This window comes from Phyllostomus hastatus, unplaced genomic scaffold (genome assembly GCF_019186645.2).
Source record: "Phyllostomus hastatus isolate PE091 unplaced genomic scaffold, TTU_PhHast_1.1 phas_contig_1, whole genome shotgun sequence".
Lineage (NCBI taxonomy): Eukaryota > Metazoa > Chordata > Mammalia > Chiroptera > Phyllostomidae > Phyllostomus > Phyllostomus hastatus.
The window spans coordinates 19,549,914-19,577,353 of NW_025333498.1; the positions used below are offsets into that span (position 1 = coordinate 19,549,914).

The 27,440-nt window shown below is 35.0% G+C and overlaps 1 protein-coding gene across 1 annotated transcript in view; it reads left to right on the forward strand.

Moving 5' to 3' along the window:
• The window catches only part of TLK1 (tousled like kinase 1), a 137,362-nt gene that overhangs the window by 87,650 nt on the left and 22,272 nt on the right, over positions 1-27,440 (forward strand). The window contains exons 6-12 of the mRNA XM_045819630.1: positions 1,524-1,619; positions 3,125-3,214; positions 4,244-4,336; positions 7,806-7,916; positions 8,030-8,166; positions 10,079-10,267; positions 23,454-23,520. Coding sequence (XP_045675586.1) covers positions 1,524-1,619; positions 3,125-3,214; positions 4,244-4,336; positions 7,806-7,916; positions 8,030-8,166; positions 10,079-10,267; positions 23,454-23,520 — 783 coding nt within the window. The remainder of the gene's footprint in view (positions 1-1,523; positions 1,620-3,124; positions 3,215-4,243; positions 4,337-7,805; positions 7,917-8,029; positions 8,167-10,078; positions 10,268-23,453; positions 23,521-27,440) is intronic.

Below are 27,440 nucleotides of genomic sequence, written 5' to 3' on the forward strand. Positions count from 1 at the left end.
GGAAACTGAGGACCACAAATATAAAGTAGCCTACAGAAAGACAAATTCTAAATGGAAAAGCAAAGAGTAGAACTTAAAGTCTAACAGCCACTTGTTCAGGATTGTTTCTCCTGTTGATACAGGCTATACTACACTACAGCAACATTTGAGCCCTGTGGATGGAGATTAAATAATGTCAATCTAAGAGTTCCTGAAAATAATAAACAGTGGTAAATGTAGATTGTAACCCAATTCTGGAATGTTTCCTTGCTTCTACACAGAAATGCTCTAGCTGCCAGTTTCACATTATAAAACATAAACATTATTATTAAAACGAGCATCATCTACTCAGTTGAAATATATATATATTTATTTTTATTTATTTGCTTGAGAATAAGAAGAGAATTTGCTGATTGGAGGAAGGGATACATTTTAAAAAACATTGTTTTTCTACTCTCCATTGTTTTTTGGGGGGGTTTGCAGAATCTAAGGTAAAATTGTTGGTGATGACAAGATACCTAATACTCTTTAGTGGAGGTTATTCCTTCAATGTTAATATCATTAAGAATCTTTGCCAAAGGTAGGATCAATTCAAATAAAATCTCAAGACTCTTGAATGCCTACTATGTGCTGGGCGTTACGCTGGGCACTATAGATTTTTTTTTAAAAGATAGAAAAGAAAAAATTCCACAAAGCCCCTATGTTACAGAAAGTTGTTTAATGATCACACTAGGAAGTCCCTGTCCCTGCTGCTCATGCCTAATACCCTGCGAGGAAGCCAATAACAGCAAATTTTCTCTTCCCATTCTTGATACAGAAACATGAGAAATGAGAGAGGTAGCTATGGAACAGATTGAGTGGCTTCTCTCCCTATGTAGCTAAACCATGTACTGTAATACATGTCATGCATGTAAGAAAGGATTGATTTTTACTAGATTGTATACTGTTAAGCAGAAGGAACTCAAGTCTGTAGACTTGTATATAGTGCTACAAACATTTAGATATATGACAGGTCTTGAGAATGCTGCTTCTGTTTTAAGATGGTTGATTATGTTTACTAACATCTACATGTAAATGTGTTAAGTTTTGGTGGATTAGGGTTTCTACTGGCTGAACAAACATTTATAATGTTAGTGTCATTGTGTCAGTTCTATCACTGTAATTCTTAAAAGTTATTGTTGAGTTTCAGATTTTAGTTTCATGCTCAAATTTGAAGGAAATATAAGATGTTTATTGTTTGTGGGGGGAAAATATTTGTCTTTTAGTCTGCCGTAATAACAAGTTACATGTAGTTAGAAGTTGAAGAAATAAGGGCCTGTAGGAAATACAGTCTTGTCGTGTTCTTATGATCCATCAGTATTATCTCTCTAGAGTCTTTTGGGACTTAGCTGTGACCAACATTACTTTTGCTTTTGCTTGACCTATTTAAAGGACTACTGGCTTTAATTTAAAATAAGATATATTTAAATTAATTCTTAATGCTGTGTCTAAAATAACATTTATCTAAACCTGTTTTTAATAGTGATGTTTCCTTTTTCCTTCAGTACCAAGGTGGGAATGGCTCAAGTCCAGTGAGAGGCATACCTCCTGCAATCCGATCTCCTCAGAACTCACACTCACATTCCACTCCTTCCTCATCTGTAAGTTTTTGCGTGCCTAGTCGTTTGTCTAGGGCGTTCTGTAGACCATATAACTTATAATTTGTTGTCTTTATGGAGAACTTCTGTATATATTGTTTATCTTTTCAAGAATCATGCTGTGTGGTTGAGTTCTTTTCAGTGATCTAATGTTATTAGAACTTTATTACTGAAAGTGAGATTCCTCAATTAAAGTTTTCCTGAACTGATTATATCCAAGAAGTAACGTTTCTGTAAAAGAATGCTGTTGAGCCTGTGGGGACTAATATGGAGACTCATAACAATCCATGTTCAGTTACTTAGTTCTGGATTTTAACTTTCTTATGAATTAAATTTCTCAACCATTAAAATGATAGCATAATTCCTTTCTGGATATCCTTAAGAAAAAGATAGGTAGCCATCAGCCTTGGATTATTTAGTTCAGTATTGGATGAGGATCTTGGACCTGAAAATTATCTTGTAATTTTTTTAGTTTGTTTCTAACATTTTGTAACCTAGTTCTTTTATCTGCATTGTTTTACATATTGGATTTCATTTTTCTTTACTTTCATTGTATGAAAGTTCATTGGCTAACCAGAAAAACAACATTGGCTTTTAGTAACTCGAAGACAAATTACAGATTTTTCAAAATCAGAGTATCTCTTATTTATTTAAGTACCCTGCTTGTGCTTCCAGTGTATCCTATTGGTCCTTGTCTACAGACATATATTTCATTTTTTCTTAATCATTTTGTACCTTGAAACACATCAAAGTAAAGTATAATATTCAACCATAACTCTAAGAGTTGTAGTGGTAACATTGGTACAGTGATGTAATCTCCTGTTTTCAGTGAATGTGTTTTAAAACTAGTGACTAGATAAACCACAAAACTCATCAGTAAATTGATATTATATGACATATGGGAATGCGTTATTGTCTCTAGTACTAAGAGTTCTGCATTCACATCTTTTCAGTTTTACTTAACATTTTTGTTTTAACATAATGTATTGGCTTTGTTTTATTTAACTGATTGAAAGCATTCAGCTTTTTTTTTTTTAAGATTTTATTTATTTTTAGAGAGGGAAGGGAAGGAGAGAGAGGGAGAGGGAGGGAAGGAGGGAGGGAGGGAGGGAGGGGGAGAGGGAGAGGGAGAGAGAAACATCAATGTGCAGTTGCTGGGGGTTATGTCCTGCAACCTAGGCATGTACCCTGGCTGGGAATTGAATTTGTGACACTTTGGTTCTCAGCCCGTGCTCAATCCACTGAGCTACGCCAGCCAGGCATTCAATCTTTTTTTATGGCACTAGAACGTGACCATGAGGGCAGGGGAAAAATGATCATCTTTCACTGGGCCTTAGGTGAAGGAGGTGCTCAATAAATGCAGACTGAATAAGTGGTTAACAGTTTTAAAGTCATTATTTTTTAATGACATTTATTATCTTGTCAGAAACTTAAATATTAAATAGTTGTTGCTCAACAGAAGCCTGTTTCTTTCTCGCTAATGTAAAATTTTTAATATGTTTTTTAAGGTTCGACCTAATAGCCCTTCTCCTACTACATTAGCTTTTGGGGACCACCCTGTTGTACAACCAAAGCAGTTATGTTTTAAAATTACTCAGGTAAATATTTATTGAAATTTATTGGTATGATTTCTAAGAAATGAGTAACCAGCTTTATACAGACAACTCATATGTCTTGTCTTTGTTTTGGACATAGTCATAAAGTAAAACTGTCTATCAAGGAAGCTTATTCCTAAACAAAAAAAGTTTGTCAGAAGTAAAAAGATGGAATACCCAATTTACTATCATCTTGTCCTTTATTACACATTGGTTAAATATGTAGATGTTTTAAGTAAATTAAATAAACAAAACAACCTAATAATGTCAGTTCTGTTTGAACTTAATGTCCTAGTACATATAGTCAGTGTCTTCATGAAGCTCTTCTGTTTATTATAAGTGGACATCAAAGCCATTCATTTTGGGTATCTTATGTATATTCGCATATGCTACACGCTTCACAAAAATACTTGAAAATTGAATTAACCCAATAACTTTTTTACTTCTTTAGTTTTATTAATTTTGAGTACTTTTTCATTTCAACTTTTTTTACATGTAAGTTTTTGAATGACACTGTCTCAGACCAGGCACTGGGAGAGTTGATCTTTTTTGCCTGGCTATCTCAGCTGCCCGATTTATTGCCGTGAGACTTTTATTGCTAGGTCATGTCTAAGCTGTTGCATGTACATCAAAACTACTACTACTTCTTCTTTTTTTTTTTTTGGATGCTCTTTAGGCTAGGATTATAAGAAGTACATTTACTTTCAGTAAGTGAATAACTCATGAAAGTTTTTGTCATGTTCAAAATCAGAGTTGATGGCCTAGAGCAGTGTTAGATTGAATTTTAATGATGACTATATCAATAGTCTAAAATTTTGAATACTCTTTAAATGTTTCTTTGTAAGTTTGTAGCACTTACACTTCTGATTAAAATTTAAAACTGCACTGAGGCTTTTTAGGATAGCCTTTACATACACACAAAATCAAATATTTTCCTTGCTTTTTAGAATCAGTAAAATCAAATTTATGTTTATATGCAATGATATATATATATATATAAAGGAGATAATAAAATAGCTTTCTTTCATTTAGACTGATCTCACAATGCTGAAAATAGCAGCATTAGAAAGTAATAAAAACCAGGACCTGGAAAAGAAGGAAGGTCGTATAGATGACTTGCTCAGGGTAAGTAGTACGTCATGAAGGTTTAAAAAAAAAAAAAAAAAAAGACTATTCAGGAATAGTAAAACTGTTGAGAAAAGACTGAGCATTGTAAAATATTTCTGTAGCTGGAAAAACCCATAAGCCTTTTATGGCTGTATAAATACCTGATTGAAATTTTCAGCTTTAAAGTGAAAATTATTTTGTTAGCTCTTTAAAATGTGAATTGAGAATAGTTGGAGAAATGGAAGGATGTTAATAAAAATTATTTTTATTTGAATAACTATCATAAGACAGATAATCCATTTCATGTTAGTTTTAAAGTTAATTGATTTTGTTGCAAACCTAACTGACATTTGCTATTTTATAAGATGGAGTAACTACAGCAGTCCTGTGAGATTTTTAATGGAAACTTTATAAAAAGACCATCAAAAGGTGTACTTAGAATATGAGGGAAGTGTAAAGCAGTGATTCTTGTTCTGTGCAGCTCATTAGAATCACTGGGTGAGGGAGGGGAGGGTGGGAGGCCCTGGATCAAAGTACTAATGCCAAAACGCCACCCCGGGGGGTTCTGATTAAATTGACATAGAGGTTTTGTATTGGTAGTTTTAATATCATCTCCAGATGATTCCACTTTAGGCCAGCATTGAGAACCGTTGGTATAGAGACTCAGCAAAACCAACATCCATGATTCTACCATGATGACCAGTACCTTTGAAACGTCCAGTGTGCCTTTCCTGATTCCATCACATTCACTGCCTCACATCCCTTTACCATTAACCACTATTCTAAGTTTTGTATTTACTATGCTTTTGCATAGTTTTATTACTTATATCTGTACAGTCTTAACATTATTTTAGTCTGTTTTTGAACTTTACATGAGCAGAATTACCCTGTATGTACTCTTTTACCCTGTTTGTTTTCACTCATCATTATATATACGATTGTCATGTAATTTGTTCATTTTACTGCTATATAGTGAGGCATTATATGAATATACCATAATTTATCTTTTCTTCTCTTGGTGGACATTTAGTTTCTACTTCTTGCTAATACAAACTGCTCAAAACACACTTGTATGTCTTCTAGGAAAGTATGGATTTCTCTATGGTATGTGCATAGAAGTACCGGGCATGCACATCTACAACTTTGCTATATAATGTCAAATTTTCCAAAACTGGATGGACCCCACCAGTGGTGGGCAGAAATAATTTTGTTGTTCATTATCCTTGCGAAGTCTTGTTTTAATTGGATTTAACTTTTTAAAAAATGTTTGGCCAAATTGATGGATATAACAAAGTGTCTTTAATTATGCATTCCCTATTTTTTGAACATCTTTTAAAATATTTATTAGCCATATTTGTTTCTTCTGGGAAATAACTGATCATGTTTTTTTGCTTATTTTCTTACTGGGTTGCTGTCTTTATTGATGTCATTTTTTTTTCTTTCAATATGCAGAGTGGGGCAAAAGAAGGTTAACAGTTCATATGGAAAATAACAATAATTAATACAAGAATAAACTTTTGTGTACTCACCACTGTAAACCTCCTTTTGCCCCACCATCTATATTAATTTTCTCCAATTGTTTCTGTTGTCTTTTCATTTCTTCATGCTATCTTTTGATGACTACAGGCATTCAAAATTTTTATGTGATTAAATATATTTTTTATAGTTTTATTTGTACTAAATTATTAGAAAAGGTCTACCAAAAGAAGTTTTCCTTTAGATTATAAAGATGTTCTATATTTTCTTTTAAAAATTTTGTAGTCTGGTTTTTCAATATAAATTGTTAATTTCACTGGAACTCGTTTGGGGGTAATGGTGTGAAGAAGTAAGTTTCATTTTAATTTCTTTCTATATAGATAACCAGTTGTCCAGCCCATTTAATTAAAAGTCCACTCTTTACCACCTGCTTTACCATATGAGTCTAGTTTCATAAACAAGTGGGTCTATATCTGTGTTCTTTGCTATATTCTATATTCTGTCTGTATTCCTATGCTAGTTTCAGTGTATCTTTTTCATTGTCTTTGGCTATTAGTGAAAGAACATAAAACACTAATACTTTAAATGAGATACAGTGTTACTTTTTGAGAGAACAGAAGTGGGCAGCCTGGGTATGATGGCTTCACAGTGACATATATGGGATTTTGACTCCTTTTGTTTTTCTCTCTCATCCCTAGTGTATGGTTTCTATCTTGAGGGTCATATGAAGGTACAAAATATTTATTAGAGTCACAGTTATGATCTCTGTGTTCCTAAGCAGAAAACAGAAAGAAGCAGGGAATAACAAAAAAGGCAACAATTCTGTTTGCAGCTTTCTTGAATATTCCATTTCTTAGCTGCAAGGGAAGCTGGGAAGTGTGTTTTTAGCTAGGCACATTACCAATCCAGAATAAAATACTGTTTTTTCATTATTAAGAAAGGAGAAAATACATTTGGACCATCATAATTCCTGTAGTTTTCTATTAAATCTTGACAAATATCTTCTTTTTAGCTGTATTTGGCCCTTTGCCAGTCTAAGAGGAATGTTAAAATCCATTTTTTAAGTTACATACACACACACACAATTTGTTGGAGTTTTGTTTGAATTGCTCCTGATGGAATGAGGTGAAAAATTCCACCTATGTTTCTCAGAAAGTATCTTTATTTTATACTTTTTCTTGAAAATCAGTTTTATTAAGTATATAATTTTAGGTTGGTAGCCATTATCTCCCATCATTTTTGATTTATTATACCACTGTCTTTTGGTTTCCACCATGATTGGCCTAGACCCATGGATCTCAAAGTATGATTCCCCAGATCAGAAACATTAGCATTACTGGGAAACTTACTAGAAATTAATGTTCAGACCCCACCTCAATTCTACACATTAAGAAACTCTGGAGATGGGTCCCAGCAATCCGTGTTCCAACAAGCTCTTCAAGTTCTTGTCTTGTTGTTGCACTAGACTAATCAGACTCATCTCCTGAGTTTAGAGAAAGGCCTCTTCCCTGAGCCATTGGCTGCCTACAGAGTCGACAAAATTGGTATATGTTTGCCAAGAAAGATGTTGGGGGTGTCTATTGGATAGGCATCAACAGTATCATCCACAAATTGAGTGCAGAGAAATTTTTTATTAATTACAAAAGGTGGAAAAGAATCGTATTCATTTTTAAGTGTTAGACACTTTATATACCATAATTTGTTTTTTTTAACTAAGTTTAGGTAAATGACATTGTTCCTATTTTAAAAATAAGTCAACTGAACGAAGATTCAGATAACTTAGAGTGGATTTGAACCCATCGAGTGTGTATACACATTCCATGTACTTTCCACTACACAATTAAGCAGTGTAATACCCCTTGGGTAAGCAGATGTTTTTTAAAAAAAAATTTAGTGTCATACTCATATTTAATCTTTTTCTTTATATAATTTATGCAGTACATTAAAACTCTTCCTGAGTGTCTCATGTATATAAATTTTAGATCTTTTCCATTTTCTACTTACGTTGTAGGCTAACTGTGATCTCAGACGGCAAATAGATGAACAACAAAAATTACTTGAAAAATACAAAGAACGATTAAATAAGTGCATATCAATGAGCAAGAAACTGCTTATTGAAAAGGTAAGTTGAAGTTCAATAAAATTTGCCTTGTTTTTGAATAGTCCCTTTTGCCTTGTACATTTTTAAAATTTAAAGAAATATAATTGAGTGATGAATTTTCCTCCTTTTTTCAGAGTACCCAAGAAAAACTGGCAAGCCGAGAGAAGAGTATGCAAGACAGATTACGCCTTGGACACTTCACAACAGTTAGACATGGTGCTTCATTTACTGAACAATGGACAGATGGTTTTGCATTTCAGAATCTTGTGAAGTTAGTCATTCTTACATTTTAAAACATTCAATTTTCCTTTGGGTTTTCATTACTTTCAACGATTCTAGATTTGGGATTATGTTCTACATCTATTCCTACTTTTTGAGATCATAGAATTTAGTACATTTGAAAGGAACATAAAGAAAAAAAATACATAATTTTAGCTTTAACAGACTTTTTGACGAGTTAGCATTTATCTGTATGGTATGGTGTATTATTCTAAATATGAATTTCCAAAATACAAATTGACCTTTTAGCTTTATAGATGATATTGGAGTAAAATTACTAAAAATTTAATTTTCATTGGAAGATTTATATTTATATTTATATAGATCTTGAGATTTTTCTACTTAGTTTTTTTTTCTTTTTCATTCTCTAATTTTAAGTGTTAATATTCATTAACTTGCCTGGTCTACAAAAAAAGACAATACCCTTTTCCTTCTGCCTCAGGTACAATAACTCATAAATCAGTTGAACTGAACATGTAGCTTTAGTGTTCTTTAAAAAAAAAGTAATTGTTACTATATTTTCTTGAGCTCAGATGGTGAGAAGGTTGAGTTAACTGTGTATGTGCTAAGGAGCCAGGATATATGCTGCCTTTTGTTGTTGTTGTTGTTGTTGTTGTTGTTGTTGCTGGAAAAGGTTTTTTTAAACGTGAAAAGCAAGAATAGTGTCAGCATGTTCATCAAATTTTCCATAGTCTAGTTAAATGGAACATGGAGACAAAGCGTTATTTCACAAAGCATTATTTATCAAATAAAAATTGCTTTTTCAAACACTAGTACCCATGACTCATCACAGAATGGCTTTCTCTGTATCTCAGTTGATTTATTCAGCTTTTGTTCAACACAGCTGTGCTAGGCTTTTAGGTATGCCATAATGAAAGTGTCTTGTGATACTGGGGAGTCAGGTTTTTGTTTGTTTGTTTGTTTGTTTAATCATTTTTTCTATTAATGTTCTAATGGGAGTGTTAGGGTTTTAATTCTGTGGATAATGGGGAACTTCTAAAGGTTGTGCAGTGTATGTGGTCAGACTTGAGTTTTAGAAAATTTTGATGGTAATGTTGGAGTGGTATTGGAAAGAGTATAAATAGGTGAGTTCAAATGGAAAGGTGTCCAAATGAAAGGTGATTGGGCTTGAGCTAAAATGTTCACAGTAAAATGGAGAGTAGGATTTACATTAGAGATAGAAACCATAGTTTTTGAGTGTTTATGAGCAAGAGCCTCTGCTACTAAATTCAGACCCACAGTTGCCCTGGTAATGAATAGAAGAGAAGGTTATATAATATAACCTTAAAAGTAAACTAGAACTATAAATCTGAAATATAAACTCTACCTCATACTTAACTTTGTAAGTTCTTTTTTAATAACACATTTATTTCATTCAGTAAATACAGGGGTGGGCAAAAGGTTTCCAGTTGTGAGTATGTGAAACACAGAGTTAATGAAACTATTCTAATAAACATACCTGTGAGTCTTTTTCCACATGCACAACTGTAAACCCTCTTTTGCCAACATTATATTTTTTGAATACATAGTATACCAATCCCCGTGTTGGACACTAGTAATACAGTAGGATATAAAATAAATGTAGTGTCTGTTCTCATGGAGTGATGTAGTCCAGCCATTCTGATCAGTATCTACAGGAATGATATTCGTTAGAAGGAGGTGAGGAGCAACAACATACCATGAGAATGTATATGGTAATGTACCTTTCCCTAGTCTGGGAGTGTGAGGGATACCTCATTCAGAAATGAATGTTTCAGAGGAGACCTGGACTATGAGTACGAGTTGGTTCAATAGAGAGGTACCAAAAGGTACAAATTTATACCATAATGACTTTTGATTTTCAGGTTTTAACTGTGAAAAGTAATGGAAAATTAATGCAGTTTTATACATTTATTTTTATACAGGCAACAAGAATGGGTGAATCAGCAAAGGGAAGATATTGAAAGGCAAAGGAAACTTCTAGCCAAACGCAAACCTCCCACAGCTAATAATTCTCAGGCACCCTCTACCAATTCTGAACCAAAACAAAGGAAAAACAAAGCAGTCAATGGAGCAGAAAATGATCCCTTTGTTAGACCAAATTTACCACAACTGTAAGCCTCTATTTTTTACTCTCCTTCTTTTAAATTGTAGCCATGAATGTTATTAATAGCTGTTTTTTTATAATTATACTAATACTTAAGTAGCAATAATAGTTATGGCCAGGAGGAAAGGCAGTATTGAAAATATACCTCTAAATTAATAATAATCCCCAAATATCTGAATTTCACTTTTGTAAGTGGAAATTTATTAATGCTCTTTTAAAATGGAGACTTAGGTAGCTAAGAGGAGACTGGAATCTCCTCTTTCATGTCTGAGTGAGTCTATTATTAATGTTCCTTTTTCTAAGAATGTTAAGTAATACAGCAGCCATTTATTTTCTCAACCAAAGGAAGCAATACCTTAGTAGATTATGGGTATTGTTTTTCCCCTTTCTGCTTTTCTTTGTTTTCTGAATTTTTTGCTTCAATGATAAATTATTCTTTATCATTCAAGGGAAAAAGTTTTTCTTTTAATAGTTACATGTTTATCGTAGAAAATTTGGAAAGTATGGAAGAACACAATAAAACAAATATAGATCATGATTTGATCCCACAAACAACACCATTTTAAAAACTTGGATGTGCACCCTGGCCGGTGCCCAGTTGGTTGGAGTGTTGTCCGGTAAACTGAAAGGTGGTAGGTGGGACTCCTGGTCAGGGCACATGCCTAGGTTGCAGGTTTGGTTTCCAGTTGGGGCACATAGGAGAGGCAGCCAGTTAATGTTTTTCTCTCTCTCACATCAGTGTTTCTCTCCTTTCTCTCTCCCTCCCTTCCCCTTTCTCTAAAGTCAATAAGCATGTCCTCGGGTGAGGATAAAAATTGTTTTTTGATGTGCAGTAGTTCCCCTTACCTGTGGTTTCACCTTCCATGGTTTCAGTCGCCCACAATCAGTCTAAAAATATTAAGTGAAAAAGTCCAGAAATAAACAATTGGTAAGTTTTAAATTTTGGGCCATTCTGAGTAGTGTGATGAAATCTCACAGTGTCCCACTCTGTCCCACCTGGGACTATGCATCGTCCCTTTGTCCAATGTGTGCACCCTCTATATGCTGCACATTCACTAGTCTCTTACTGGCTGTCTTAGTTATCAGATCGATTGTTGTAGAACAGTGTTGTGTTCAAGTAACCCTTAATTTACTAAGTAATGGCCCCAAGCCATAAGAGTAGTGATGTTGGCAATTCAGTACCCTAGAAAGAAGCCATGAAGTGCTTTCTTTAAGTGAAAAGGTGAGTACAGTACAATAAGAAATTTTGAGAGCAAGAGAGCACATTCATGTAATTTTTATTACAGTATACTGTTATAATTGTTTTATTGTTAATATCTATAAATTAAACTTTATCATAGGTATGTATATAGAGAAAAAACAGAGTATATATAGGGTTCATCTCTATCTATGGTTTGGGACATCCGTTGGGGGTCTTGAAATGTAGCCCCCATGGATGAAGGGGGTATACTATACAGATGTATCCAGACTTATTTTTCTATTCTATAAGAACTTAACATTAGTTCATGTGAGTAGGTAACGCATGTACCCTCCATTTGCTATTTTACATGGGTGTTGTCTTTTTCTCCTCTTGAAAGATAGTGTTTTATCTGTGCTTTTAATCCCATTTTCTATTTCAGGGACCTCTTCTAGTGACACCTTCTTTATCTTAAATGTTCAACCTTTTGCTTTTTCACTCTTAGAAAGCAAAACACAAAACTCTCCCTCAATTATAAATCCCTCTCATCTTCATATTCTATCATCTTCATATGATGACATCTTCTACCTCACCTTCCATTTCCTCTTTTAACTGAAACTGTTTTTTAAAAGATTGTTAACTATCTCCTTGATGCTAATGGTGTAAATATTTGAGTTTTAACTTGGCAGCATTGAGTATTGTTGATTCCTTATGTTTTCTTAAACAACTTTTATTGCCTTAGTTTTTGAAATGCCTTGTTCTCCTACTTTTCATTTTAACTCATTTGGCTATGTCTTCTTTATCTCTGCTATGGACATTATTTTCTCTTACCAATTTGTAAAATGTGGGTGATTTGTAATAATATGTTCTACTCCATTATATATCTTGAGTATTAGCTGCTCAGTCTCCTTGTACAACAGCTACTCTCATGTTTCAGTTACCATGTGTATGTTGCTGACATCCAGACTTCTATCTCCAGCCCTTTTTTCTCTCTTGAGTATCAAATTTCTCAATCTTCAATGTCATGTCCTTGTTTTGTTCATATTGGTACTTAAATGTCTCATAGGAACCTCTAATGCAGTGTGTTCAAAACTGTATTTACTAAAAACACAACACAAAACAAAAACTGTATTGACTATTATCTTTCCCATTGCAGTCAGTCAGTCCCTCTCTCTACCTTTCTTTCTCCCTCAGTCCCTCTCCCCACAAACGCACATGCACACACACACCCCTTGCCTCTTCCTGTGTTCTGTCAGTAATTGATACTACCATCCTTTTGATTCCACATTCCAGAATTCTGGTTGCCACCCTTAACATTTAGATTAAGATTCCACTTATTTTTCTTAATGCATTTTTATTATTTTCCATTGATAGGTTGGTGCTGATAATCTTATCTTTCAAACTCCATCTCAGAATCTACTTCCTTCTTCAAGCATTTCCTAATTGGGGGACGGGGGCTGTGTAAACTGGAATTACAGCATTTACCTATCAGCTTTTTTTTTTAATTTAGCAAATGACTTTTTGTAAATATGTTGCTTAAAAAAAAAAGAGTCAACAGGTAGGGGAGCAGTTATATAGAAGAAAGTGTATGTTAGCTTTCACTTCAGCCCCAAAGACTCCCAATTCTTCTGTATCTCCAATGTACCCACTTACTAAGCCCCCACTGATACCATTCTGACTCAAGTTACTGCCATCTCTTACTTGGGGTTTTTTACACACATTCCCTTTCCATTTTGGTCCTGTGCTCCAATTCATTTTCAATCCTAACATAGCTCTCTGTTACTTGAATGATATAACCCAAGTGTTAAGATAGCTTATTAAAGTACACTTGATCTGGCATCTTCTGACCCCTCTAGCCTCAATTACTGTTTCCTTACATATCTCATCATATAACTTATATTTCCGTTACTGGCCTTCAAGATAAACTTCACTCTTGTGAGGACCCTTTATACACCTTATTTCTCTCTTTATCCTCATTCCCCAACATCTGCCCTGTGTATCCTGTGTTAAACTCTTTCAGTTCTCTAAATGATCTATGTTTTTTGTGCCTTTGTACATCTTGTTCCTTGCCTTTCTTTTTTAAAAAAGATTTTATTTATTTTTAGAGAGAGGAGAAGGGAGGGAGAAAGGGACAGAAACATCGATGTGTGAGAGATAACATCTATCTGTTGCTTCTCACAGACCCCCAACTGGGGACCTGGCCTGCCATGTAGGCAGATGCCCTGACGGGGAATCAACTGGCAGCCTCTTGCTTTGTGGGATGACACCCAACCATCTGAGCCACACAGATCAGGGCTTGTTCCTTGCCTGTCTTTACCTCATTTCCTAGTCATCCTTTAACACTTGGCTCAGATACCAGTTTTCAGCAGGAAGCCCTCTCCAATCTTGTTTCTTCCTGGTTTCTGCCTCCTCCTCAAATTAGGTGCCTGTAGCCTTTTGTGCATTCCTGTTTATATTGTAGCATTTATCTTACTATTTTATCTTTTACACATATTCTCAATATCTAGCACAGTTACTGGCATATGGAAAGTGGTTGGTAAATACTAAATTGCAGTACATAAGCATTTGATTTTCATTTTCTCTTACTCAACAGATCATATTTCTATTTTGTTACAGGTGTTTAGCTTTCTGCTTGCTTCCAAGATGCTAACAGCCATAACTGTAGTTTAATAATCGTAGACTTATGTCGTTTCCATCCCATTTTATTGCATATGTTGACTTAGAACTAACCCTGAAGTTACGCTGCTATGTGTTCTTGGAGTGGCAGGTGAAGCGATAACTGTATAGCAATTTGATTACATCCTTATGCACATACAGATTTAAATAGGAGAAAAAGCCACAAAAGCACTTTGATTCATATATATTATAGTTTGATTTTTTAGCAGCCATACTCTGCAACTATCTTCTAAAAACTCCTTTTGAATCATTGTCCAGTGGAAAGTAGGCTTTACCTTGTGTGCAGAGTAACTAGTATAATTAGAGTAGAGATAATGAATCTTTAATTATTTTTCTATATAGAAATTGAAGTTACTCCCATGTAGTGGTTAGAACTTTAAGCCCTGTATTCCGACAAATGTGGAGTCCAGCCTTGACTCTTTCAGTTTAGTTTTGGTAAGTTGTTTTACTGTTAGAACCTTTGTTTCCTCACTTATGAAAGTACATATATCAGAGTTTTGAAGTATAATATGTGGTAATGCATGTATTATATTTGCATAGTTCTGGCTCCTGTTTTTCTGTCCTCACCTGAAGATGTGCTTATTGATTTTACAGAGAAGGGAAGGGAGGGAAAGAAACATTGATTGGTTGCCTCTCATACACACCCCGATCAGGAACTGAATTGGCAACCAAGGCATGTGCCCTGACTGGGGATTGAACCTGCAGCCTTTTGGTTTACAAGACTATGCTCCAACCAACCGAGCCATACCAGCCGGAGCTGGTTCCTGGCTCTTAACTAATTTTTAACTACCAGTAAGATTCAGGCAAGTTTTTAAGGTTTCTAATTTTAGTCACAAATACTTTTATTCAGAGTAAATAGTTTACACAGATAAATAGTATCTATAGGTAATATCTAAGTGATTTTTGCATTAATTGTATATTAATACATTTTAATCAAGATTTTGACTTCATGTTAAAATATATTTTAAGTTGTTTTGATTCTCTCTATATGTTCATAAAAAATAAAATAGTTATTTCATAACTACAAAAGGTTCAAATCACTGGGAACATATAATAATTCTCAACTTGTATACATATAATAACATGGCCTTAAGGTAAATTAAAATTGACAATTCTTTAAGGAGATGGAGACCCACAAATCATAATGGGAGATTTCAACACATAGATTTCTTAGTGATAAAACAGGTAGATAAAAAGAACACAGTATCAAACAATAAAGAGGGCCTAGAAAAATTCAGTGTTGATAAACTAATGAATACATTCTCTTAACATCTACAGAATATATGTTGTTTTTAAGTGTTGACTTTTATAAAAACCAAACGTGTTAGGTCACAAAGCAAGTCTTAACAAATTTGAAGGAATCAAAAGAGTTTGTATAAGATAGACTGGACCTAACATGCTTTGTCCTTAAATGCTTGGTAGGCTTTGGGATGAAACTTAAAAGGATTAGAATCATATAGAACATGTTTTGTGACCACAGTGGAACTTAAGTAGAAGTCAGTAACAAAAAGGATTGTGGAAAAGTCTAAATGGAAATGAGAAAATATTTTTAGATAAAAGAGTGAAAGTGCTAAATAGCAAAATCTGTGAGATAAATATGAAACAGTATGTAGAAGTGGTACTTATAGCCTTGTATACATATAGAGGAAAAGAAGAAAAAGTGAAACTTTATAAACTAAACATCTGTTTCAGTAACTTAGGAGATGAGTAGCAGAATTAGCCAGGAAAGGAAGAGGGGAAAGATGGAAACAGTAATTCATTATACAGTAAGCAAACATACAATAGAGAGAATCAGTCAACCCCAAGAGGAATGTTTTTAAAATAAAAAACTAATGAAATTGAAAAAAGAAAGCAAGAAGACAAACATTATCAGGAATGAAAAAAGAAATATAACTACAGAGTCTATAGATATTTTTTCTTTTAAATATGTTTTATTGATTATGCTATTACAGTTGTCCCATTCTCCCCCCTTTATTCCCCTCTGCCCTGCACATCCCTTCCCACCCGCATTGCCCCCCTTTAGTTCATGTCCATGGGTCATATATATAACTTACTTGGCTTCTCCATTTCCTATACTATTCTTAACCTCCCCTGTCTATCTTCTACCTATCATTTATGTTACTTATTCTCTGTACCTTTTCCCCCTCTCTCCCCCTCCCACTCCCCTGCCGATAACCTTCCATGTGATCTCCATTTCTGTGATTCTGTTCCTATTCTAGTTGTTTGCTTACTTTGTTTTTGTTCTTGTTTTTGTTTTAGGTTTAGTTGTTAATAACTGTGAGTTATTGTCATTTTACTGTTCATACTTTTTATCTTCTTTTTCTTAGATAAGTCCCTTTAACATTTCATGTAATAAGGGGTTGGTGATTATTAACTTGACCTTATCTGGGAAGCACTTTATCTGCCCTTCCATTCTAAATAATAGCTTTGCTGGATAGAGTAGTCTTGGATGTAAGTCCTTTCTTTCATGACTTCAAATACTACTTTCCAGCCCCTTCTTGCCTGAAAGATTTCTTTTGAGAAATCAGCTGACAGTCTTATGGGAATTCCTTTATAGGTAACTGTCTCCTTTTCTCTTGCTGCTTCTAAGATTCTCTCTATATTGTGAATGTTGGGTAATGTAATTATGATGTATCTTAGTGTGTTCCTCCTTGGGTCCAACTTCTTTGGGACTCTCTGAGCTTCCTGGACTTCCTGGAAGTCTATTCCTTTGCCCTAATGAGGAAGATCGCCTTCATTATTTGTTCAAATAAGTTTTCGATTTCTCTTCCTCTTCTCTTTCTGGCACCCCTATGATTCAGATGTTGGAATGTTTAAGGTTGTTCTGGAGGTTCCTAAGCCTCACCTCATTTTTTTTTAATTCTTGTTTCTTCATTCTGTTGTCATTGAATGTTTCTTTCTTCCTTCTGGTCCACGCCGTTGATTTGAGTCCTGGTTTCACTGTTGGTTCCCTGTACATTTTCCTTGATTTCACTTAGCATAGCCTTCATTTTTTCCTCTAATTTTCGACCATGTTCAATCAATTCTCTGAGCATCCTGATTACCAGTGTTTTGAACTGCGCATCTGATAGGTTGGCTATCTCTGTCACTTAGTTGTATTTTTTCTGGAGCTTTGATCTGTTCTTTCATTTTGGCCATTTTTTCGTCTGGGTACATCTGTTATGTGGTAAGGGGTGGAGCCTTAGGTGTTCACCGGGGGGGGGGGGGGGCAACCCACGTGGCTGCTGTGTGATGCCATCTGTGGGGAAGGGGTCCGAGAGGGAACAGTGGCGCTTGTTCTGCTCTCTGCCAGCTTTCAGTCACTTCCCCCACTTCCCACAAGCAAATTGGACTTTTGTGCTGATTCCTGGGTGGCTGGGTTTGTGTATGTCCTAAAACCCTGTGGGTCTCTCCAACGAACTCTCCTGTGAGGCTGGGAGTTTCTCCTGCTCCCTCAACTCCCACAGGTGTTTTCCATCAGAGGCTTTGAGGCTTTATTTCCCCCACTGGAGCTCTGGGTTGTGCGTCTGTCTCACTCCCCAGTTGTTCCTCTGGTTTATCTGCACATGAATGTGGGACCACCAGTCCATCAGCGAGTCCTCTCAGCCCCAGCTGCCTGTCTCAGCCTCTCCTAGTGGTCTGGATGAATGTTCTTTTTTAACCCCTTGGTTGTCGGACTTCTATACAGTTGATTTTCTGTTGGTTTTGTTTTTTGTTGTTGTTGTTTTTAAATTTGTTGTTGTCTTTCTTTTGGTTGTGTGAGGAGGCACAGCATGTCTACCTGTGCCTCCATCTTAGCTAGAAGTAGAGTCTATAGGTATTTAAAAGAAAAGAAAATACAGGGGTTGGCAAAAGTAGGTTAACAGTTCATATGGAAAATAATATAATAATAAATAATATAAGAATAAACTGTATTTTGTGTACTTAAAACTATAAAACCTACTTTCGCCACTCTGAATTATAAATTGTTTAAATTTGAAATTTTTGTGAAGTGGATAAATTTCTAGAAAAATAAAACTTAACAAAATTGACATTAGAAGAAATAAAATCCAAATAGTTATATTACTGTTAAAGAAATTGAATCTGTAATTGAAATCTTTGCTCATAGAAAACTCCAGGTACAGCCCTCCCTGGGTGGTTCAGTTGGTTGGAACATCATCCTGCACACCAGAAGTTGCAGGTTCGATTCCAGGTCAGGGCACATACATAGGTTACATCTTCAGACCCGGGTCAGGGTGAGTATGGGAGGCAACTGATCACTGTTTCTCTTTCTCTCTCGCTCTTGCTCTTTCTCTCTCTCCCTCCCCCTTTCCCTGTTTCCCCCTGCCCCACTCTTTTCCCCTCTCCTTCTTCTCCTTCCCCTCCCCCTCTAAAAATCAATAAACATATTCTTGGGTAAGGAATTAAGGGGAAAAAAATGCTCTAGGTCCAGATGACTTTATCTATGTTGCCTGCCAACCATTTAAGGAAGATACAGTGTCACGTCTTTCAAAACCTTTTTTAAAGAACGGCTAAGGCAGAAGTGTTTCCAGTTTACTCTGAGGCCAACAAAATCTTGGTGTCAAAATCAACAAGGACTGTACAATAAAGGAAAGTTACAGGCTAATCTCACACTTATGCAAAAATCTTAAATAATCTTTACCAACCCAAAATATAGTATATAAAAATGATAAACTATCAAGACAAAGTTGGGTTTATTTTAGGTATACAAGATTTGTTTAACGTTAGAATTATTAATGTAATTTTCCACATAACAAGAAAGATTATATGATCATCTTAACAGATGCCAAAATAAGAAACAGTAGATAATATTCGGCATTGATCTCTGATTAAAGCTCTTAGCAAAAATAAGTAGTAGATAACTTTATTTTTCTTTTGGCTTACATCTCTACATGCTGTGCTCTTGAGTTACTTTGCTCCCTGTATCCTCTGTTTCTTCTTCCTGGCATCCTTCTGCTCCTCCTTAACCAAGTTCAGGTGTTACCTCTCCTGTGTTTTTTTTTTCTACTTCCCTTGGGACAAATTTTTTTCTTTCTTCCATTTACTCATAGCTGTATTATCCAGGATAATCAACTTATTTTAAGGTCAGCTAATTAGCAGCCTTTGATCCCATTTAATCTTTTGCCAAGTAAGGCACCATATTCACAAATTCCAAGGATTGGGATGTATCATCTTTGGGAAGCCATTGTTCTATTTACCGTATTCTGCCCTCTGAACCAAGATTCACATTCTTCCCACATGCAAAATATATTCATCCTATCCCAATATCCCCCAAAACCTCATTCACAGTACAGCATCAACCCAACATCTAGAATCTCATCTACAACTTTTCTGCTCTAATGGTCTAAATCTCATTGTCTAAATCAGGTATGAGTGAGTCTCTGTGTATAATTTACCCTGAGACACAGTTCCTCTTAATCTGTGAACCTCAACAAACAAGGTAACTTTTTCCAAAATACAGTGATGAGGACAAAGTATAACAGTCATATATATGATTCTAGTTCAAACAAAAAGGAGTCACTGATTCCACACAATTTCAAAAATCCATTCAGGCAAATTCAAACACTATTTGGTTTCAAGGTCTGGTAGTATTTGTGTCTTGTGGCTCTGTCTTCTGAACTCAAGGTTTGTCAGCAACTCTGAGTCTTCCATGAAGGTCATCAGGTATTTGTAGTTGAATAGCTTTATCAGCCTATGTCTTGTTTGTAGCATATTGGGGGTGTGACAGACTTTCATTGTATACTCTGTCCTTTTTAATCCAAGCTGGCAGTGTTTCTACTGTATAAAGTTTTTAATAATCTTTTGGATCTCCCATGTATGAAATAAGGATTCACTCTAAATAATCCCATTTCTATTTTTGGCCTCTGCTGAGAAAGCTGATGGAATGTATGAGTCACAATACTGTTCATCTTATTAAAGACCATTTATGTGACTGAATAGTCTGGCCTCTTTGGGGTATTAGCAAAAGGTTGTTTAGCTCTACTCTCCTATTTTATTTTCATTTATTTTTAATTAAAAGTTTTTAAGAGTAGCTGACAGTGAATCTCAATTTTACTGTATTTAACACTGTGATAGAATTAGAATTTCTTAAACCATCAAATCTTTGTTCCTTATTGTTGAACATTTCTTACCTGAATTTATCTTTCCTCACATTTTAATAAAAACAGGAAGAAGAAACTAGTCAATACCTTCAACACTTTGGAAATCTTTTTTTTTTTTTAATTCTTGTCTAAAATTGAATTTATTGGTGTGACATTTGTTTAAAAAGCTATACAGGTTTCAGGCACACAGTTCTATAATATATCATCTGTATATTGTATTAACCCCAAGTCAAATCTCCTTCCATCACCGTTTATCCCCCCTTTTACCCTTTTTTACCCCCCCACCCCACTTTTCCTCTGGTAATCTCCATAGTATTGTCTGTGTCTGAGACGTTTCTTTTTTTCCTTAATCCTTTTACGTTTGTACCCAGCCCCCCAACTCCCTCTCTTCTGACAGCCGTCAGACTGCTCTCTGTTACCTGTGAGTCTGCTTCTATTTTGTTAGTTTAGGTTCCACATATGAGTGAAATCATACGGTATTTTTCTTTCTCTGACTGACTTATTTCACTTAACCTATCCATGGTATTGGAAAAGGTAAGATTTCCTTAAGGTACCACAGCTTTTTATTCCCTTGTCTGCTGATGGAAACTTGGGCTACTTCCAAACCTTATCTATTATAAATAACACTGCAGTGAAGATAAAGGCACATATATTCTTTCAAATTAGTGTTTCAGGCTTTTTCGGATATGTTCCCAGAAGTGGAATCGCTGGGTCATAAGGTAGTTCCATTTTTAGTTTTATGAGGTAACCCCATACTGCCATTCAGGTTCTCGGGAAAGTGGGAGAATGGCACCTGTCCCAAATCCACACAGCTCAGGCTCTGACACCCTATGCATCGGCGCATCCTCTACATCCAGGCCCAGGCACTGACCCCTCAGTAGGATGCAAGGGTGAGCCCCAGAAGATGGGACTATTACATTTCCCCAGGTTGATGCCAGATGGAGAGGAGTTCTCTTCCCAAGTAAGATGATGTCTGTAGTATGGGAGAATGACTCAGCATAGGGATCCTGGCATCTGTCCCTTTAGGTCTCTCCCCCGAGCCACCAATTCCAGTTTCTTCTCATGTGACCCTAGTCTGTGGGACCCTCCTTCAGAGCCCAAGGTGAGGGACTGTGAAGAGATTCTGTGTGTTGGCCCTTAAAGAGGATGCCTGTGTCTCCAGCAGACTCCTGTCTCTCCCGGGCAGACAGAATCTCCACTGATTTTCACAGCCAGATGTTACATGGGTGTCTCTTCCCAGGCTCTGGTGCTTTTGGGTTGGGTGGCCCAGTTTGAGGTCGAGACCCTGCACTTCTCAGGGGGAACTCTGCAGCTGAGGTATCCCTTTGGGATCTTAGCCCCTGGGAGCAGCAGCCAGCCCTTTTTATATCTCCTCTCTTCCTGCCAGTCTTTATGTGGCTTCTTCTGTGTCAGGTTGTTTCCTCTATATTTTAGTTGTAATTCCAGTTTCAGGTGGATGTAACAGCCATTTACTCCGCCACCATCTTGGATCCCCTGGAAATCTCTTCTGTTAAATGTTCAAGCTCACCTCTCATAATTTTGGCTTTCTGTATAACTACTAGCTACAATTTTCCTGCGTTTTTTTCCATTAATAACTAGAATCCTCATTCCTCTAGTTTTTAATAACATGCTTCTTATTTCCTCTGAGTCCTTACCAGTAGTACTTCTTTGGTCTAGATTTCTACCAACAGACCGTTCATGACAATTTACGTGTTCTCTAAAGGGGTATATGTTTTCTGTACTGTGCTTCAGAATTCCTTGAGTCTTCAGTAGCTGAGGTGTTAACATCCATATTTCTGTTAATGGGCTCAAGGCAGTCTAACTCTTTTAAAAATCATGTTCCTCTAAATTCTGTTCTCTAGATTGTTGCCCAATTCCAAAGCCACTTCCACATTTTTAGGTGTTGGCTGCAGGAATATCCCACTTCCTGCAAAATTTGTAGTAATTTTTTATTGCTGCTATAACAAATTACCACAAATTTGGTGACTTAATACAATTTATTATCTTACACTTTTGGAAATTACAATTCTAAAGTGGGTCTCATTGGGCTAAAATCAGGGTGTCATTAGGCTGTATTATTCCTTATGGCTTTTACTCACTTGTCTTTTCCAGCTTTTAGAAACGTTCCTTGTTTCATGTTCCCCTTCCATCTGTGAGACAGCAGTCACCAGTCAAGTCTTTCTCACATCACATCCCTCTGATTCTGACAGGTCTGCTCTGCTCTTCCTCCTTTAAGGACTGTCGTGGTTACATTGGGCCCATGAGTGTGATTCTGAATAACTCGGCTTGTTAGCAACCTTAATTCCATCTGCAACCTCAATTTCCCTTTGTTGTATTACTTAACATATCCCAGGGATTAGGTTGCAGTTCTTTCCCTAGCTTGGTTCTTTTTAGTCTGTGCAATAAAATCATGTTTCTCTAAAGAAGATTGTCCCCAATTCATGTTATCTTAATACTTTGCATTTTATCTAATTTTTCTTGAACTGACTGGTGTGGCTTAGTGGATTGAGTGCTGGCCTGTGAACCAACAGATCGTCAGTTCGATTCTCAGTCACTGCACAAGCCTGGGTTGTAGGCCAGGTCCCCATTTGGTGGTATGCATGCGAGGGGCAACCCATCAGTGTATCTCTCACACATTGATGTTTCTCTCCCTCTCTTTCTCCCTCCCTTTCCCTCTATCTAGAAATAAATAAAAAAAAATTTTTCTTTTAATTGAAATACACAATAGAGATGTCTAAAAAGCTGATAATGTATGTCATGTTACTTTCTGATAATAAATGCAGAGAAATGTAAGGGCTGTCTCCTTTGCTGATTTGGGATTTGCATTCTATTTTGTGAGAGAAAACTCTGGGATAGGAATTCTTAAACTGAGATCTGTGAATCCTCAATATTACATATATGTGAAGTTTTCTGGGTTGTATATAAATTCCTTTAAATTATTTCTAGATATATCTGTAATCATAAAAGGGTAAGAATCACTGCCTAAGAAAGCCAGTAGGCTAGTATTTAGCACTGTATAAAATTTGCATATTAATACTTCAAAACTAGAGAAGTTGGTAAAAATACATAAATTAGTTAATTGTTCCATCTGTAAGTATTAGATGTATTCTGAAGACTATCTTAAAGGGCATTTGCCTTATATTATTTTGGGCTGAAAGTTGTTAACACTTTATTATTTCCATTTGATTGATTTCATTTTACTTAGCTGGTTGTTAATAAGTATTATTCTTAATATCTAGAATCAATTTTATTTTTCATAGGTTAACTTTGGCAGAATATCACGAACAGGAAGAAATTTTCAAACTGAGACTAGGACATCTCAAAAAGGTACGTGAAGCATATGTTGAATTTTGTTATCAGAGGTTGTAGAGAATTGTGTTATATGTGTCTTTTACTGAAGAAATGAAATGAAACTTAATAAAGTCACCAAATGAAAAACTTTTAGACCAAAAAAAAGTGGCATTAAATTTGTATTTTTATGTTCAGTTTATCAAAATAATATTCCTTTCACTTGTGTCAACTTTTAAAACATTGAGATACTGGTAATGCCATGTCCCTGTGGTGAAGCGGTGGTTCCTGGTCCGACCTTCCGTGTCTCCACATTAGCTTGTTTTTAAATACCATCATTTTGTAAAAGACGTTTAACTTTTAAAATGTAGTGTAAAATTCCGTGTTGTTTATTTCCATTTTATGATAAATTGAAATAACTATAAATTAATAACAAATTGTTTCTTGGCCTAACTTTTAAGCTGTGGGATGTTTGTTAAATGTTTCAATTAAAATCTGTACACTGGCAAATTTTAGAAAAGTCTAGTCATCAGTAATAACATAAAGTGATAAAATTTAGAAAATTGTTACTATGTGTTATCAGTAAAATTTAATAGTGTATAGCTTTGTACTTGTTTATAAACTCTGAAATTCTAATCAGTTCATTGTTTTTACAATTCATATTTTTAGTTCAAACCATTTCAAAGAAATAAAAATAGAATAGATTTCCCCCCTCAATTTTACTGACAGGTGTGAAATTTTTTTTTTTGACCCAATTTTTTTTATTATGTTTTCTGCTTATGTGGAATACTGAATTTTTTTTAAATAGGCTGAATAATAGCTAAAATTGAGTTAGTGAGCTAATTGAAGATAGTATTTCTGAAGATAGTGTTTTTGTCTTCGTCAGGTAGAGTGATATAGGACAGAGCAACCCGTTCTGGCAGCTACTATCACACCATGTACTGTTTTCTTTTTGCAGTGCTATCAGTATGCTTCAGACCCCTACCATTTAATCACAGAGGACAGAACAAAGTTACAGACAGGGTGTGTGTGTACGTAGGCAATTCGTGTCAGTGTTCTGTAGTGTGTCATGTCTCTCTGTGCTCCTGCTCAGAAAAGTTTCCACCTGTACTACTTGAACAGTACATTTCTTGGTTTGGTTTTTTTTTTTTAGTTCTTCTATTCTATTGTCATTATTGACTGTTTCTCCTGCTCTTTGAGATACAGTAGACAATTTCAGTCTATTCTCGGTAAAAGATGGAGTTGTAATGGGACAACTCCATTGTCCCAGAAGGAAGAAGAGATTTTGTAGTACAGAATGAGTACAAGTATTTGAGTTCCTACCTAAGCTATTTTGGTAATGAATTCATAGAGACTTGTGCTTGCTGTTCCGTATAAAGATTTATCAGTTCTTTTCTGTCCAGCCTTAATGATAATGGGACACTAAGTATATACTTAGAGCTTTAACTGGAGAGTTTTTATTTTCCCATATACTAGTAAATTTTAAATTACTCTTTCTAATGATGAGACTTTACATCTTATTTTGTTAATACCTTTCATATAAAGTCTGAAATTACAAAACAGATAATTTAGGAATCAGCCATTTGTATTAGAAAAATGCTTCACTTTTTTATTTTTTATGTTTTTAAATACTTCCCTTTTTAAAAGGCTTCAGAGAAGGGTTTGTTTTTTGTTTTGGTTGTTTGGTAGTTGGTTAACTTTAAGACTTTCTTGGTACTTTTAAAATATTTGGTTTCTCTGAAATTCATCTGTTTTCTAAAGTGAGGTATATGTGCATGCCCAGATATTGTATAGACAGTTGTAACTGTTCTAGAATACTATGCCTTCTCTTCTAACCTTCGTGTTACTCTCTACCCCAGTGTTGGACTTCTCCATTTTTTGTATTTACTCATTCTTTCTAATAATTGTTCCCTCCATAATCTTTCCTGTATTATTTTTTTCAGCTTTTATCAAATTTCCTGAGCAGTTTTAGATTTCTAACTTTATATCTTTTTAACCAGTTTACAACATTACTTTTCTTTGACCTCCATCATGGGCCATTTTGGGAAATTAGATGAACTAATAATGCTGAAACATACTCGTGTGTCTTAAATTCTCACATTTTCTTCTGAGACTATTTTGGATGAGAAAAACGGAATGCATTGTAAAGAAAGTTGCTAGTATATACAGAGAACAGAATTAATAGGTTGTGTCACCTTAGAACACAAAAGTACCCTACATACCACTGGCTATTAATTTTGTAATTGTATAATTAAAAAGTAATAAGCATTAAGTTACATGTTTTAAAAGTAAGTTATTTGGCATTCTAAACCCCAGTTGAAAAGTAGGTCATTGAAATAGGTTGTTCTCTTTTCTAAAAAAAGAAAAAAGAAAAGAAAAAGTTGATTGGACACTTTTAACTGAGAACAAGCTTAACTTCAGAGAAAAGATGTTATCACCTCTAATCTTATCAGCTCCCTGTGCTTATGGGTTTATTAAGACGACTTGAACTGTACTTCAACTGTAACTATATAGCTTCTACCATAGGCTGGATCTGATCTGTGAATATTTGATGTCCGTGTAACCTACACGGGAATGACCCTGTGGTATGTCAGCTTAGTGTTTAGATTGGAGCCCGTCACACTCTTGCATTAGCCAGGGTGACTCACTCTCCCTTTAATAAACACTCTTAAAGTTAAGCAAAATTATTGTATTAAATTTGTTGACACAGAAGGATAAAACATCCTACTTTGAGAAAGCTCATGCTATTTAGACATTTGAGACTGGAAGGACTTTGTCTTGAAATGAGTATGTTGTGCATTGTATATCATAAAGGTAATAATTGAATAAGTAAACTCAAATATGAAAATGTGTATTTATCATTGAATAAGTCATGAAGATTAGTTCACATTTTGTGCTATCTTGTAGGTTTAGAAATATAAATTCAAAGCTGTTAGTGTAATAGAGTAATGAATGAGCAAGCAGAAACATCCAAAAGAAGTTTGGCTGAAATAAATATTTCTGGTTACCACCAAATAGTAAATTTAAGTGTATTTATGGCCTATTAGTTGTTTCTTCTGAGATTAGGAAAATCACTGTGCAATATCACCTTGGTTTTAATATATCAAGGATTCTTTAATATTTGTTGTCATATCAGCTTATGAAATCATTGTTCACTCATTCACTGACTTATTCTCATACTCTGCCTGATATAGGCATAATCCAAGTTCCCATTTCAGGAAAATTACAAAGTATTACATTTTATGGACTCTGAAGTTTTAACTATTCTGGAGTGACCATTCATGTTAACTTTTTCAATGCAAAGATCTGTATATGCTTTGTCTGAATTAATACAGTTGTTAGCCAGCAAGGCCAGCCTTTCCTCTTGAACCTTTTCGCACTCCTATTTCAATGACAATACCCACAGGCTTTATTCCTACATTCTTTTGTTGTAGATGGATAACAAGTTGATTCTTTCTATTCAAAAGAATTAATTCACATGTAACTTTCTCTCCATCTCTCTCAGAATTGTGGGGATGTTTGCTTTTTGAGGGGGGGTCTTCTAAAAATATGCTATTTCATTTTTATTACAGATAAAGGAGAGCAGTTAAGCTTTTCACAAACACATACACTTTCTCTCACATATTACTTTCCTTGGATATTCTGCAGTGACTGTTCTGTCAACTAGAATGCATTATTAGCTGGTATATTGCTTTTCACTCAATTTATATTTAAAGGTCAACAGAAAGAAGTCTTCTTTTATAGAAAGTGTACATATTCTATTACAATTTTACCTTTTATATAAAGGATTTAACAGAATAGAAGAGAAAAAAACTGGAATAAAATACATGGAAATAACACAAATGATTCCTAAACTGAAACAAAACAAAACAAACTTTTATGCTGTTAGTAATTACGTACACACTCTCCCAGCTATCACTTATTAAAAGCTTATAGTTGTGAGGGGAGTAATTTCCTGT